The sequence below is a fragment of the Vigna radiata genome, unplaced genomic scaffold (genome assembly GCF_000741045.1).
Source record: "Vigna radiata var. radiata cultivar VC1973A unplaced genomic scaffold, Vradiata_ver6 scaffold_134, whole genome shotgun sequence".
In the NCBI taxonomy this organism is placed as follows: Eukaryota; Viridiplantae; Streptophyta; class Magnoliopsida; order Fabales; family Fabaceae; genus Vigna; species Vigna radiata.
This window is the reverse complement of record NW_014543261.1, coordinates 780722-793362: the sequence shown is the minus strand read 5'-3', so window position 1 is coordinate 793362 and position 12641 is coordinate 780722. Positions and strand designations below refer to the sequence as shown.

General features: G+C 32.2%; 1 protein-coding gene across 3 annotated transcripts; it reads left to right on the top strand.

The window, feature by feature from the left end:
* Positions 1–1367: 1367 nt before the first annotated feature.
* Positions 1368–11783, top strand: LOC106753646 (choline/ethanolaminephosphotransferase 1-like). Of its 3 annotated transcripts, none has more exons than XM_014635487.2 (20): positions 1368–1608; positions 3080–3274; positions 3686–3695; positions 3803–3853; positions 4124–4201; positions 4830–4905; positions 4997–5019; positions 5101–5201; positions 6033–6127; positions 6225–6293; positions 7524–7593; positions 8473–8536; positions 8611–8651; positions 8763–8847; positions 9719–9781; positions 10050–10108; positions 10262–10314; positions 11139–11211; positions 11418–11464; positions 11577–11783. In XM_014635487.2, the coding sequence occupies exons 2-19, from the start codon at positions 3138–3140 to the stop codon at positions 11437–11439; spliced, it is 1170 nt and encodes a 389-aa protein (XP_014490973.1). In that variant the 5' UTR covers positions 1368–1608; positions 3080–3137; the 3' UTR covers positions 11440–11464; positions 11577–11783. The 3 variants fall into 3 exon arrangements, with proteins under 3 accessions (XP_014490973.1, XP_014490972.1, XP_014490971.1); XM_014635486.2 differs by having other exon boundaries at positions 3072–3274; XM_014635485.2 differs by having other exon boundaries at positions 1369–1608; positions 3077–3274.
* The last annotated feature ends 858 nt before the right edge of the window (positions 11784–12641 follow it).

Genomic DNA, 12641 nt, shown 5'->3' with positions numbered 1-12641 from the left:
CTACCTGAGAGGAGACGAGACGTGTGACCATGCACGATAAACCTGAAAGAGGAAAAAGAACGACCTCGACGCTCTAAATCGATGCCTGAAAGGAGACGAGGCATGCCACCACGCATGACAAGAAAAGGGAGTAAATCCACAATTGCAAAAGGCGCTAAGAGCTCGTAGGAGCTCCATGAAGGCGTCATTGACGACATGATGATCACCTGACCGAGACGATCAAAACTGTGTGATCATTGGTTAAAGCAAAAACTCTAGTAGTGGTTGCGATAGATGACGAAGATAGTGCTATGATCGTAACTATAGTGATGATCGTAAGACTTTGGTGAGCAGGCAAAGTTTTTACTCATAAGTCTTTTAGAAAGTAGGAGAAATGAGCTTTGATTGTAAGGTTTTAGTGAGTAGGTAGGTTGGAGCTAACAAAATAAACATCAAATCTTTAATATAAAATTTATATCACAATTATTAAGTCTTTATCTCTCATTAAACAATCATCAATGCATAATAAGACTATAACAATCAATACAATAACCTTTCATACATTTCCCTAACCGGAATAAGGACCAACCCATTAGCTCTACACCAATATCGAGCAAAGGCAACATATGTCCCTAAGTCGACTAAACATATAGATAGCTCGTGTGGAAAGTCCAAATAGGTTGGTAAAGTAAATGGAAAACATGGTGGGAAGTTCGACTAGCCCGATAAGGTTCATAGAGAATTCAGATAGCTCGGTGGGAAGTCGATATAGCTTGATAAGGTGTATGAAAAACTCAGATAACTTGGTGGGCAGATCAAATTGCTCGAATAACACCTCACTGAGTTCTCTAACTTCTGATTTAGTTATCTGAGTCCTCCATGTACCTTATCGGACTATCTTAATGCCTTATCAGGCTATCCAGATATCTTGCCGAACTAGAAAAACAATACATGTATCTTGTCGACCTTAACATATTGAGAATGTGGCATACTATTTGTCACCAAACTATCTTGCTAACATGCTGATACAATACATATGTCTTAAATAGGTTGGGAACGTGATGACCGATTTGTCAAAAAACTTGACGATATTTGTTATGAAAGTTAAATTTGTGATTTTCTAAAAAGAAAAAAAAAACGAAATTAAAAAGAAAAACTAAAACAATAAACACGTCATAATTTAAGAAACAAAAAGTATATTTAAAAAAGAACTACAATGTGGCTCTACTCCTTCATATATGAACACGATTTTATCTTTGTTTTACGTTTGAATAAAATAAAATAAATCATTTGAAAAAGATAAAATAACGTATAGAAAATAAACTTAACGGGGAAGATAGAATCCGGGATATTATAGTAAAAACAGCAACCATCCCCATAACAATGATGATACGTCCCGCAAACTAGACAAGGGCAAGACCGTCTTTTCACTTCCCTCTCGCTAGCTCGCTCTCAATTCTTCACTCGTTTTCATTTCTAGGGTTTCGCTCAACGCCTCTCGCTTTCTCTCTCTCAATTCTTCACTCGTTTTGTTTCTTGGAATTTCAGATTCTCTGATTTTTCATAATGGATGATTAAGGTCTCTACAGCGTATTTCGTTGCGGCAATTTAATCAATTAATACAAAAAGGTATTAATTCTTCCTTTTAGTTTTTGTTTTGTAACCATTGTAGCGAAGTTTCTAGATCCCACGCACTGTTTTCTTTCTCTTGTTTATTTGCCTTGTGTGTCTCGATTTTTTTGATTGACTTGCGTGCTTTATTTTTAGTATTTGGATAATATGATTTTGGTATTGTTTTTCTTTTCTGTGTGGTTTTTATATATTATCTTTATCATGCTTTTAAATGCCTATTCCGCTGTCGATCTGGTACCGACTGGTATCAGAGCCAGATTTTGGGGAATATAGGGGATTTTAGTTGTTTTAGGTTTCTGTGCTTGAGTTTACTCTGCTTTTGTTTTAGGGGGAATATAGGGGATTTTGGTTGTTTTAGGCTTCTGTATTTGAATTTACTCTGTTTTCGCTTCGGCTCTTTAAGAATAAAACTTAATAAAATAGACAAAGAACGATCCAAATACAAAACTAAGTGTTGGTCAGCAGGATAGGTGTTTACGGTAGCAAGCCCTAAGGAGAGGTAGTGACTCCGTTGGTAAGCCTTTCAAAGGAAAAAAAATGTTGAAGACGTAGGCAGAAGTGAAGAAGAACTAAATAACCATATAATCTCAGAAATAGAATCCCCATTAAATAAATGGACACTACCAAAATTAGAAATATTTACAATGTATAAGACTGAAGTAACTGATGTATTTAAAGAGGAATACGTAATTAAAACGGTAGAAAAGGAAATAGATATTAAGCAATGTTAGGAATCAATACCCTTAAATATCATGACAATTAATTACAGAGCATATAAAAGAATATTATATTCAGATAGTGATGAAACCCTTATACAGGCAAGGAATTGATACCCCAATACTAAGAGATAATAGACCTAACTGGTTAAACAACCAAATCTTAGCGGTATTTGAAACTAATCTACACAAAAGACCAGTATACATAAATGATTGCCCTAATTATTCAATAGCACTAATGTACATGCTGTGCTGTATCAAATAATGGACTAGCAAATGAAGACAACAAAAGTTAATAGAAAAATATTTGACCATATTTGTGTTCACTTTTCAAAATACATTAGCCTATGAAGCTTGCCTTCATTGTCAAAACAACTATTACAATGTTCATTTTACATAATTGTAAGCTGGTTATTGTTAAGTGCGCTAAAGGAATGCCTGACGTGCTAGCCTGACTAAATAATACGAAACTTGGTTTTCCACTTGATTACTTATTACAGTTTAAGCACTTAGTTTCAAATATGGCTGCTAAGTACTATTTTGCAGTTAATCTATTTTCCCCTATTTCAGTGTAAAATACTTTTATAATTCTGGCCTTTTGTCAGTTAATCGTTTTGCATTTTGGATTTCCTTTCAAATTCCTTCAAGTTGATTTTTTTATCTTCAAATTCAATCTTTTGTCAATTTTCAAATGGGCATCGTGCAGATTCTATATTTATTTGGTCTAATTGTTCTTTTTCAAAGTTCAGCAGGTTGTGCTAAGGCTTGGGATATCCTTGAAGCTTATTTTGGACTTATATCAGAGAGAAAATGGGTTATATTGGATCTCACGGTGTTGCAGCTTTGCACAAATATAAATATAGTGGAGTAGATCATTCCTACGTGGCCAAATATGTACTGCAACCCTTTTGGACTCGCTTTGTTAATTTTTTCCCCCTATGGATGCCGTGAGTACTCTTATCATTTGAATGAAATTAAGTTCTTTCTTTATGTTGACTTGTTTATCTGTTTATATAGAAATATCTCTTTACTTCAAGAAGGATAAATCAGATTATGAACTTCATTTGAGCAGATTGAGTGTTTTTATTAAAGTCATGTAACTTTTCTTATAAATATTTATTATAATAATAGTAATATTGTTTTTTAGGGTTACTGTAGCTGAATAGTGTCATTGTCAGTTCACAAATTTCTGGCCATAACTATATATGCACTCTTATTCATAAGAGTATCATTTACTCTTTAGCAACAAAGTAGCTATTTTTATTTTTGTAATTTTAGCTTTTGACTTCTGAATACACTGACTCATACATTTTTGTTTTATTTATCATGATATATCGGCATTCTTCAAATCTTTGCAGTCCAAACATGGTACACCTTTACATCCTTTCTTATTGTAGTGTCACCTGTTGTTTTTACTGTTGTTATCTTAAGTATTTAAATTGGTGCTAATAAATCTATAAATTTCTTGATTGCAGATAACTCTTATGGGATTTATGTTCTTATTAGTGTCTGCATTGATTGGTTATGTAAGTGGAACTCGAGTCCATAATTCTTCCTACTTCCAAAATTAAAGTCATAGCAGTTATAGGTTCGCAATGCTCCACTTTATTTGTCATTTTGTCAAATGATAGAATTAAATTTGCAATTTTTAAAACCAGCATATTAAGCATATTTAAGATTGTTGGTTACTTTCATGCATTATTTATAATTTCTTTTGTACATAAATTTTTATACAGTGGCTGTATTGAAACAGTGAATTCCTTGATACATTGTACATAAATTTATTTATTTTTCAGATATACTCTCCACATTTGGACTCAGCTCCTCCAAGATGGATTCATTTTGCCCATGGACTACTTCTGTTTTTATACCAGGTAGGATAAAATACTTGTGGTGCAGTACTTGCGAAGTTCTGAGTCCCTGGGACTTTGGTTTCAATCTTTATTTTGGGTAGCCCTGTTTTGCTGCCTTGATGGAAACCAAGCGAGATAAATTTTACTGATGTGGTAATCAGTTGCCTTGAGAATCGTGATCTTATTTGAAGCTCATGACATTTGGCCTCTACTAGTTTCTCGAATCTTGATTATAATGGTGTTGTTTCACGAGTCTAAATGATTTGAATTACTGAATCTTTTAGATGTACAAATTTAGTGGTTCAATGGTTCTATTGAAGCCTTTTATATTATGATTGTAATATTTTTAAAAATTTTACCCTTGACTATGAAACATGTTTACATCTGACTTTCTGTTTCATATTGCAGTGAAATTTCCAAAAAAAGTAATCAATATTCGAACTCTTTGTTTTTAATGTTTTCCATATTTCCTTTCTGATTATTTATGTCTTACTATCTTTAGTTGTTCGATGAGCAGTCTATGTTACGATAGCTAAGCAATATTCATATGGTTTATCCATGGAAGATCTTTACTACTTGACCAAGTTTCCATTATTTGCAATAGTTATTTTATTGGTTTCTTGTATGTTTGTGTGTTTCGGTTCTCCAGACATTTGATGCTGTTGATGGGAAGCAAGCTAGACGAACAAATTCCTCAAGCCCATTAGGAGAGCTCTTTGATCATGGTGATTTTCTTGCTTGTGTTTTTCACTTGATTGTTTTTCATTGTGCTTACCTTATTGTTATTAATGAAGAAATTTCCAACTTTATTTGCAGGGTGTGATGCACTTGCTTGTACGGTATGTCTCTTTAACTTTGGCTATTACTCTTAAGTGATTGGAAGAGATTAAAGACTGTCATATATGATAACTTCTTTTCAGTTTGAATCATTGGCTTTTGGGAGCACAGCCATGTGTGGAAGAGGTACTTTCTGGTGGTGGTTAATATCTGCAATTACATTTTATGGTGCAACTTGGGAGCAGTAAGTTATCATGTTCAATTAATATATGATAGATGATATGTTATATGATAGTATTTTGTTTTGCAATGCCCTGTTTGTATTCTTGTATTGTAATGAAATATTTCGTATTCTTAAGCTGGCTTCTTCCCTTGTTTGAAATCACAAATTTTAAAATTCGGCATGATTATATAGTTTAGGTTAAATATGTTTAGTCGTTGAACTTTCATTTGCAATTAAATTGCGTTATTGTCCAAAACTTTGTATCACTTTAATTCCTATATTTTACTAATGAATTAATGAAGACTCTGTCAATCAACGTGTTAAACATTTAATGATGTAGCAGATGGCGTTGCTTAGTGGATTAAAATTGTACATCCACACTGTTTAAGTGTTGACATGCTTCTCACATTGGCCTTTTGGGTGCTTCCATGACCACTAACACCGTGAGGGCCACCACCATAACCATCACCTTGTAACCCCCACCAGCCTCACCACCTTATCCACTGCCCTCCATCCTAAAGTCCACCTCTAGGTCCACCATCACTAAGCTCTGAAGGGCACTATGTCAACAATAAAACAGCCATGTGGACCTACAACTTTAATCCATTGTGCAATGCCATTTGCCACATCTTCAAATGTTTAACATCGTTGTCTGATGAGGACTTTATCCATTCGTTCAAAAAGTATGGGGTTGAAAGTGGTACAAAGTTTTGGACAAGGACAAAATTCAATTTTGCATGACAATTCAAGGACTAAGAACATATTTAATCTTATATTTTAACACCATATTTTGCATATGCTGTTAGACAGACTAGGAATATTGATTTCTTCTAAATGTTGTTTTGGATGCAGCTATTTCACCAATACACTTATACTGCCCGTTATAAATGGGCCCACAGAGGGTTTGATGATAATATACATCTGTCACTTTTTCACTGGTATCGTGGGTATGGACTTTTGTTGTGTTTACACACAACTACTAACTTTGATAAGAATCCTGTGTATGTTGTTTTTACTATTATTTATTATTATTTTATGGTACAGGTGCTGAGTGGTGGGCTCAGCCATTTGGAAAGTCTTTGCCATTTTTAAGTTGGCTTCCTTATCTTGAGGGTAAGACATCCTTCATTTTATGGTATTTTGGTAGTTGTTATATCTTTTTCCAAGTTTTATACATAACACCTAAAATGTATTTTTTTTTGTATTTGGGGAGAACATTTTGTACAGTTGATTGTCTTTTACATGAAGCAATTTTATATTTACTGTAATATGACCTCATTTTCAATCAAACATTTAATTCTTCATGTTCACTCATTACCATATGACAAGATCTCCTGGTCAGCTCTGATGCTTGCTTGTGTTATATGAGCTTGTATTTGGGCAAATAACCATAAAGAACATATTTTCCCGTGTGCATAAATCATCTGCATTCGCTTAACTGGACTCTTTAAATTTGCCATATTTAGTTACAGCTTTTCTGTTGAAGTCTTGAATTCTCATTAACTTTTTTGGGCATCTTTCTTTTTCTTAAGTAGGGACAATATGCATCTATAATGAGTATAGGGAGTTCAAAGATTTTATAGCATGGTCCTAGAATATTAAAAATAATATTTAGTTTATAGTTTTAATTTGTTAAAATGAGATGATGACACTTGTAGGAGTTTAGTTTATGACATGTTTAGGTCATATAAATGCAATTATGCAATCTTTTTCTCTTCTTACCTATGGAAAGGGGGAAAACTACTAATGTTACCTTTCAGTCTTTTAACTATAGATTTTTTGTATTTTAGAGCAGTTTAGCTCTTCCTTCTTATCAGATAAACATGTATTTTTATCCGTGTATCATAAATCAATAGTTCTGAGTAGATCATTCTTTGCTTAGTAAGACTTAATAGTACGTCGGGTGCATCTCTGTTTTTTAGTTTTCATTTTTAGTTTATATGTTTTTATTACCACTAAAAAATTATTTACTTTTTTTCACTTTGTTTTCTACTTTCAGGAAATTGCTAAGGAAATGGTGAAAATAACAAAATCTTGTTTCCCCATTTCCTCTGCAAAATTTTAGAAACAAGAAACAAATTGAAATTAAAATGGACTTTCTTTATTAATAACACAAGCATATAAATTGAAACTGACAAAAGAGGCTAGCCAATCACAATCATATCTATTCATTTTTGCGTACTTGTCTAATAAATATGGTGTAATGAAGTTAAGGTTGTTTGGTTCAAATATCAAAGTGGGTTCCATTTGCTTGTCCTGTATATTGTGATAAAAATTGTTGGTTTAGATATAGTTGTTTTGGATAAGTAAACTTGATTTTTATTTTTCTTATGTGCGTTTCAGGAATCCCAACATTCAAAGCTGTATTGTGTTTAATGATAGCTTTTGGTGTTACCCCGACTGTTACATGCAAGTATGTACAGCTATAATTATTAATGTTCACCATTTCTAGCATGTGCAATACTCCCTTCTTCTTGGCCCAAAATCTGTTAATTATTTCGAACTCTGATATCTCATATTTTCATTTATGTTGAACTATATACCATTTGGTTGTTATTTTGTAACTAGTTATGCTCAGCATTGATGATGGAGTGAAAATGAGATCAAGGTAGTTTGAATATAGAAAATAATTTCTTGTATTGTATCATTTCAAAGGTTTTACAGTTTCTTATAGTTTTCTTTCTACTGACCAGATACTTTAAGTTAGGAGACGGTCTTGGGTGGTTGAGTTTCTGGTTTTAAAATGCAATTTTCAAAACAAAAATGTGTTCAGCAAAAAAAAAGCAGCTGGAGTGGTTTTTATCTTGATTAGGAATGTAATTCATTTTCAAAAAGCAGGGAAAAATATTTGTGAAATTGGTTTAGTTACTGTTGCTATCTTTGATAAGATAGAATTAGAGTTCGAGTCAGCCATAAGAATCACTAAGCACTGATACTATGTAGAAAACTGAAGCAGGAAAAAGACAAAAGAGATTAACTGAATTATATTTTTTCTTAATGACAGTTATAGAAATCTATTTATAAGAGAGTTGCTCTAGTGACAGCTGTGCACAATTCTTTCTAGTACCATGACATTCTTTCGAGTTATGATCATTTGGTGTTATTTTAGAGTATGCAGAATTCAGTACCTTAAATCACATCTAGAATCTGATAATAATGCCTACAAATATCTGCGTATATGATATTAGGTTAAAGTTCTACACCAATTTAATTACAGAATGATCCTGGTATTTCTGTAGGCTGTTTTACTTAGCTTATTTGGTGGTCAACATTATTTTTTTGTTACATGCAGTGTTACTAATGTCTATAAGGTTGTGAAGGCAAGGAATGGAAGCATGCCACTTGCACTGGCAATGGTAATATATTTTTTCCATATGATGATGTTCTTCTAAGATCTGGATGCTTTATTAATGTGTTTCTTTTTGGGCAGCTTTACCCGTTTGTTGTACTTGTGGGAGGAGTTCTTATGTGGTATAAACTCAACTCAAGATGCATCAAATTTTTACCCAGTTTGTTTGAACATATGCACATTATTCCATTATTCTTTACTTCTTATAAACACTTGGGTGATTTTTGATGCAGGGATTATTTGTCACCATCAGACATCATGGGGAGATATCCACATTTAGTTGTTATTGGGACAGGACTTACTTTTGGATACCTTGTGGTATGGCAGTTGTATTTAAATTTGAAAAATGGTTGGCTTTTCTTGTTATTTTCAATTTTTATAGCAGCATTCAGACTTTTTTATGCCCTGTTTGGAAGATTATTATAATATATTCTTCCAAATAGACTGAATCGACTGCAAATAAATTTGCATCGAACCCATTTGGAAGATCATTATAATATATTCCAGTATATATTATAATAGGGAGAACTCGGTCTGTTATTCTTTCATTGTGATATAATCTCAGGACTATGGAATGCCACATCCACTAGTGAATTTTCATTATCCCAAACCTAAAAATTAGGTTCATTTGACCCCGATTCTCCACCATTGATATGATCTAATCCTGACCTTCCTTTTAGAATCCTCAGTATGTATTGACTCCACTGCAAATAGTTTCGACCACCAAACCGGAAGGAACCCACCATAGGAGTTAATTTCACCTCAACCATTGAGAAAAAAAAAACACTTTTTGTCTCACCAGTCTTCAAGGTTGGCAGCAGCTGGAGGTGGTATCAGTGGAAATAACGGGAGGGATAAAAGAAATATTTTATTAGTTACAATCATAATAATTACATTCTTAGCTCCTATAACAATCACATTCTCTTAAAAAAGGAAACAAAATGTGCTGAAGATGAATGTGTAGATTCGAGGGATACGTTTCCTAATTACTAAAGAGATACTAAGATATTTTTATCCCAATCCCTGTTTACATCACAAATCATGAATTTGAAAGATATATTCCTAGTAAGCACAAATTCATCTTCTTGCAGTCTGTTCCAGAACCTTTTATATATATATTGCTGCTAGCTTCCTTTTACATACAACTCCATGTATTATTGATTTTTATGAGGGAAGCTTAATTTTGCAGGGAAGGATGATTTTGGCTCATTTATGTGACGAACCTAAGGGTTTAAAAACTGGCATGTGCATGGTATGTTTTGTGTAAATGTTACATACTGAATTACTTTATTAAGACACTTGATTTATCCGTTGTCCTCATTATAAAACTATGAAAACACAATGATGACGCGAGCCAAAAGTTACCCACTCTTTCAGTAGAATTCTCTTTCATTGTCCATCATTGGTGGAATTACAGAAAACATGCCAGAAAACATTTAGATGATTCCATTTCAGTGATTGATTATTATTGTTTGTATTACACTAAGATAATTGATTTAAGCATTATTTATCTTGTTCAGTCCCTCGTGTATCTCCCATTGGCCATTGCTAATGTCCTTGCATCAAGGCTGAATGACGGGTATGTACTGTGATTTTTCATTCTGAATTTCATTAGTTGATGCTTTTCATGTTCGTTTGCTTCTTATCCTAAAACTCGTTTATATATGTGTGTGTGTATATATATATATATATATATATATATATATATATATATATATATATATCTTTGCAGGATTCCTTTATTAGATGAGAGACTAGTTCTTCTTGGTTACTGTGCATTTTCAGGTATAAATGCCTTCTCATTTTTCTTAGTAGTTAGGAAAGTGAATGGGTAGTTATATATTGACACTTCTGATTTTTATTAGGTGTTAGGAAAGTGAATTATTAGTCATATATTGACTCCTAAATAGTAGTTCCTACAATTCACAAGAAACTCGTTATTTCTCTCTATCTTTTTTCATGTCATATATCTATCTTTGCATTTCTCTCTGTTTCTCTTTCTAGGTGTGGATTAGCATGTGAGTTTTCAATAATTACTTTCTAAAGCAAAATATTCTTTAAAAAGAAGAAGAAAAAAGTACACTAGAAAAAAAGGAAACAGAAAGGCGCCATAACCTGAACTTATACGAGCACCATAAATTGGCTAAGTAGACTTTATCATAACATAACTACTTTGGTTGTCTTTGAACATATTTATATATTTTCCAGAATATTAATGGTAAAAATAATTTCACCATCTCCAAAATCCTCAGATATTCCAATGCAAAAATACTTTTTGAAATTATCAAAAAGAGTTGACACCACAAATATGTAGCATACACCAATGTTTGGCTATCAATCTTTTTGTATCAGATGTTTATTTATGATTATGTTTTGTATTGTAGTGCTTGTAACATAAAGAAGCTCATCTTACTAAGAAATTACTATCATCAAGTATTAACAAACTATTACGATCATGAGAAATTGATACATCAGCATTGCTGTGCTGTACTGAGTTAAATTTTGTTTGGCCTAACATTTGAGGTGGAGTAAATATATAATTTCTTTATACTTTATCCCTATGACTCTATTTGTTTTACTTAAGGATTCTTCTGTTTCTATGAACACAGTGGCACTTTACTTGCATTTTGCCACATCAGTCATTCATGAAATTACCAATGCCCTGGGAATATATTGTTTCAGGTAAAATTACCTTATACATGTAGAATTTGGCATTTGTTACTCCCTTTAAATAATTTCCAGTATGAAGTCTAATTTATTGTTTGTTCAAATGAAAAAAGATTGTTTTGTATGCTATTTACATCGATCGATCCTTGCTTTTGTCAATACACCAATTTTTCTGAAAACAATGGCCTTTGACACTAATTCTTACTTTTGTTCACTTGCAGGATAACTAGGAAGGAAGCTTGAATCTACTACCCAGAATTTCCTTTCGGTATGCCTTTACTAGTGATTTTGAATTTTAAATTGTCAATTTCAATCTATAAAGTAATAGTTTTCTTTTGGATTTATCTTGCTGAGTCATTATGTTTTTTTTTTCTTTTCAGCTTGAAGTCAAGCCAAATTCTGGCCAGGCTTTGGTCAGTACTAATTTTGCTTTATTTGACAAATTTGAACTAACTTGGAGCTTGTAATTATATGCTGATTCACAGATAGACTAGGAGATCTATTTGTTGAGTGTTTCAATTCAACCACTATAAATAATTATTTTAATTTTGAATGACTAAAAAAATCTGCATATTTTCATTTTTATATATATTTGAATGTGGGTTAGACATGGTTATTTGAGGAATCGAATCACAAGAAAATTATTTACATTAGATTCATTGGTAATTTTTAAACTGCAATTACAAATTAAGAGTTGAGTTGCGTTATGAAGAGATACAAGTGTTTTCATTAGCTACATTGTCGATTTGTCTACAACTTCGACATGGATCGATAATAATATTGAGTGCTCTTTGGGATAAATGCCTAAATTGTTTAGTTACTTGATTTTTTCTCCTTTTCAGTTTTTAGTCCTTGATGAAAAGGTAACATTAATTATTTCGATTCATTTTTGTGATGTTGCAGAGGAAAACTTTTCTTACTAATTATGTCATTTATTAAAGATTTTATAAATTTCTTAGACATCTAAAAGGAAAAGATAGGAAATGCTACGTGGTCTAATTGTTTCACATGCTGTGATGTTATATTACATAAAATTACAAAATGTTATTATAAATATAAAAGTAAAAGCATTAAACGAGCATCACAGCCTAATATCAGTGTGCTCAATCCTAACGTTGAAATCATCGGTCTAACTTATACTTATTTTTTAAAAATAATATTGCAAAAAGTAGGCGGCGATCATTATCACATATTTTAAAAATTGTATTAGTAGTATCGTGGTTTAGTGGAAGACATAATATAAATCTCTGAAAAGTATAATTAGAATGTATTAAAATGTTTTAGATTTAGATTACCCAGAAAAGCAACTTTTAAAGTAGAGCGGAATTTTCAGAAGAAATTTCTTTTAATTTTATTTAGAAGATCACTTTAGAATATTCTATAATGAAAGTATAAAATTTTTAAAACATTTTTTGAAATGTTATAATTGGAAATTTAAAAATTAG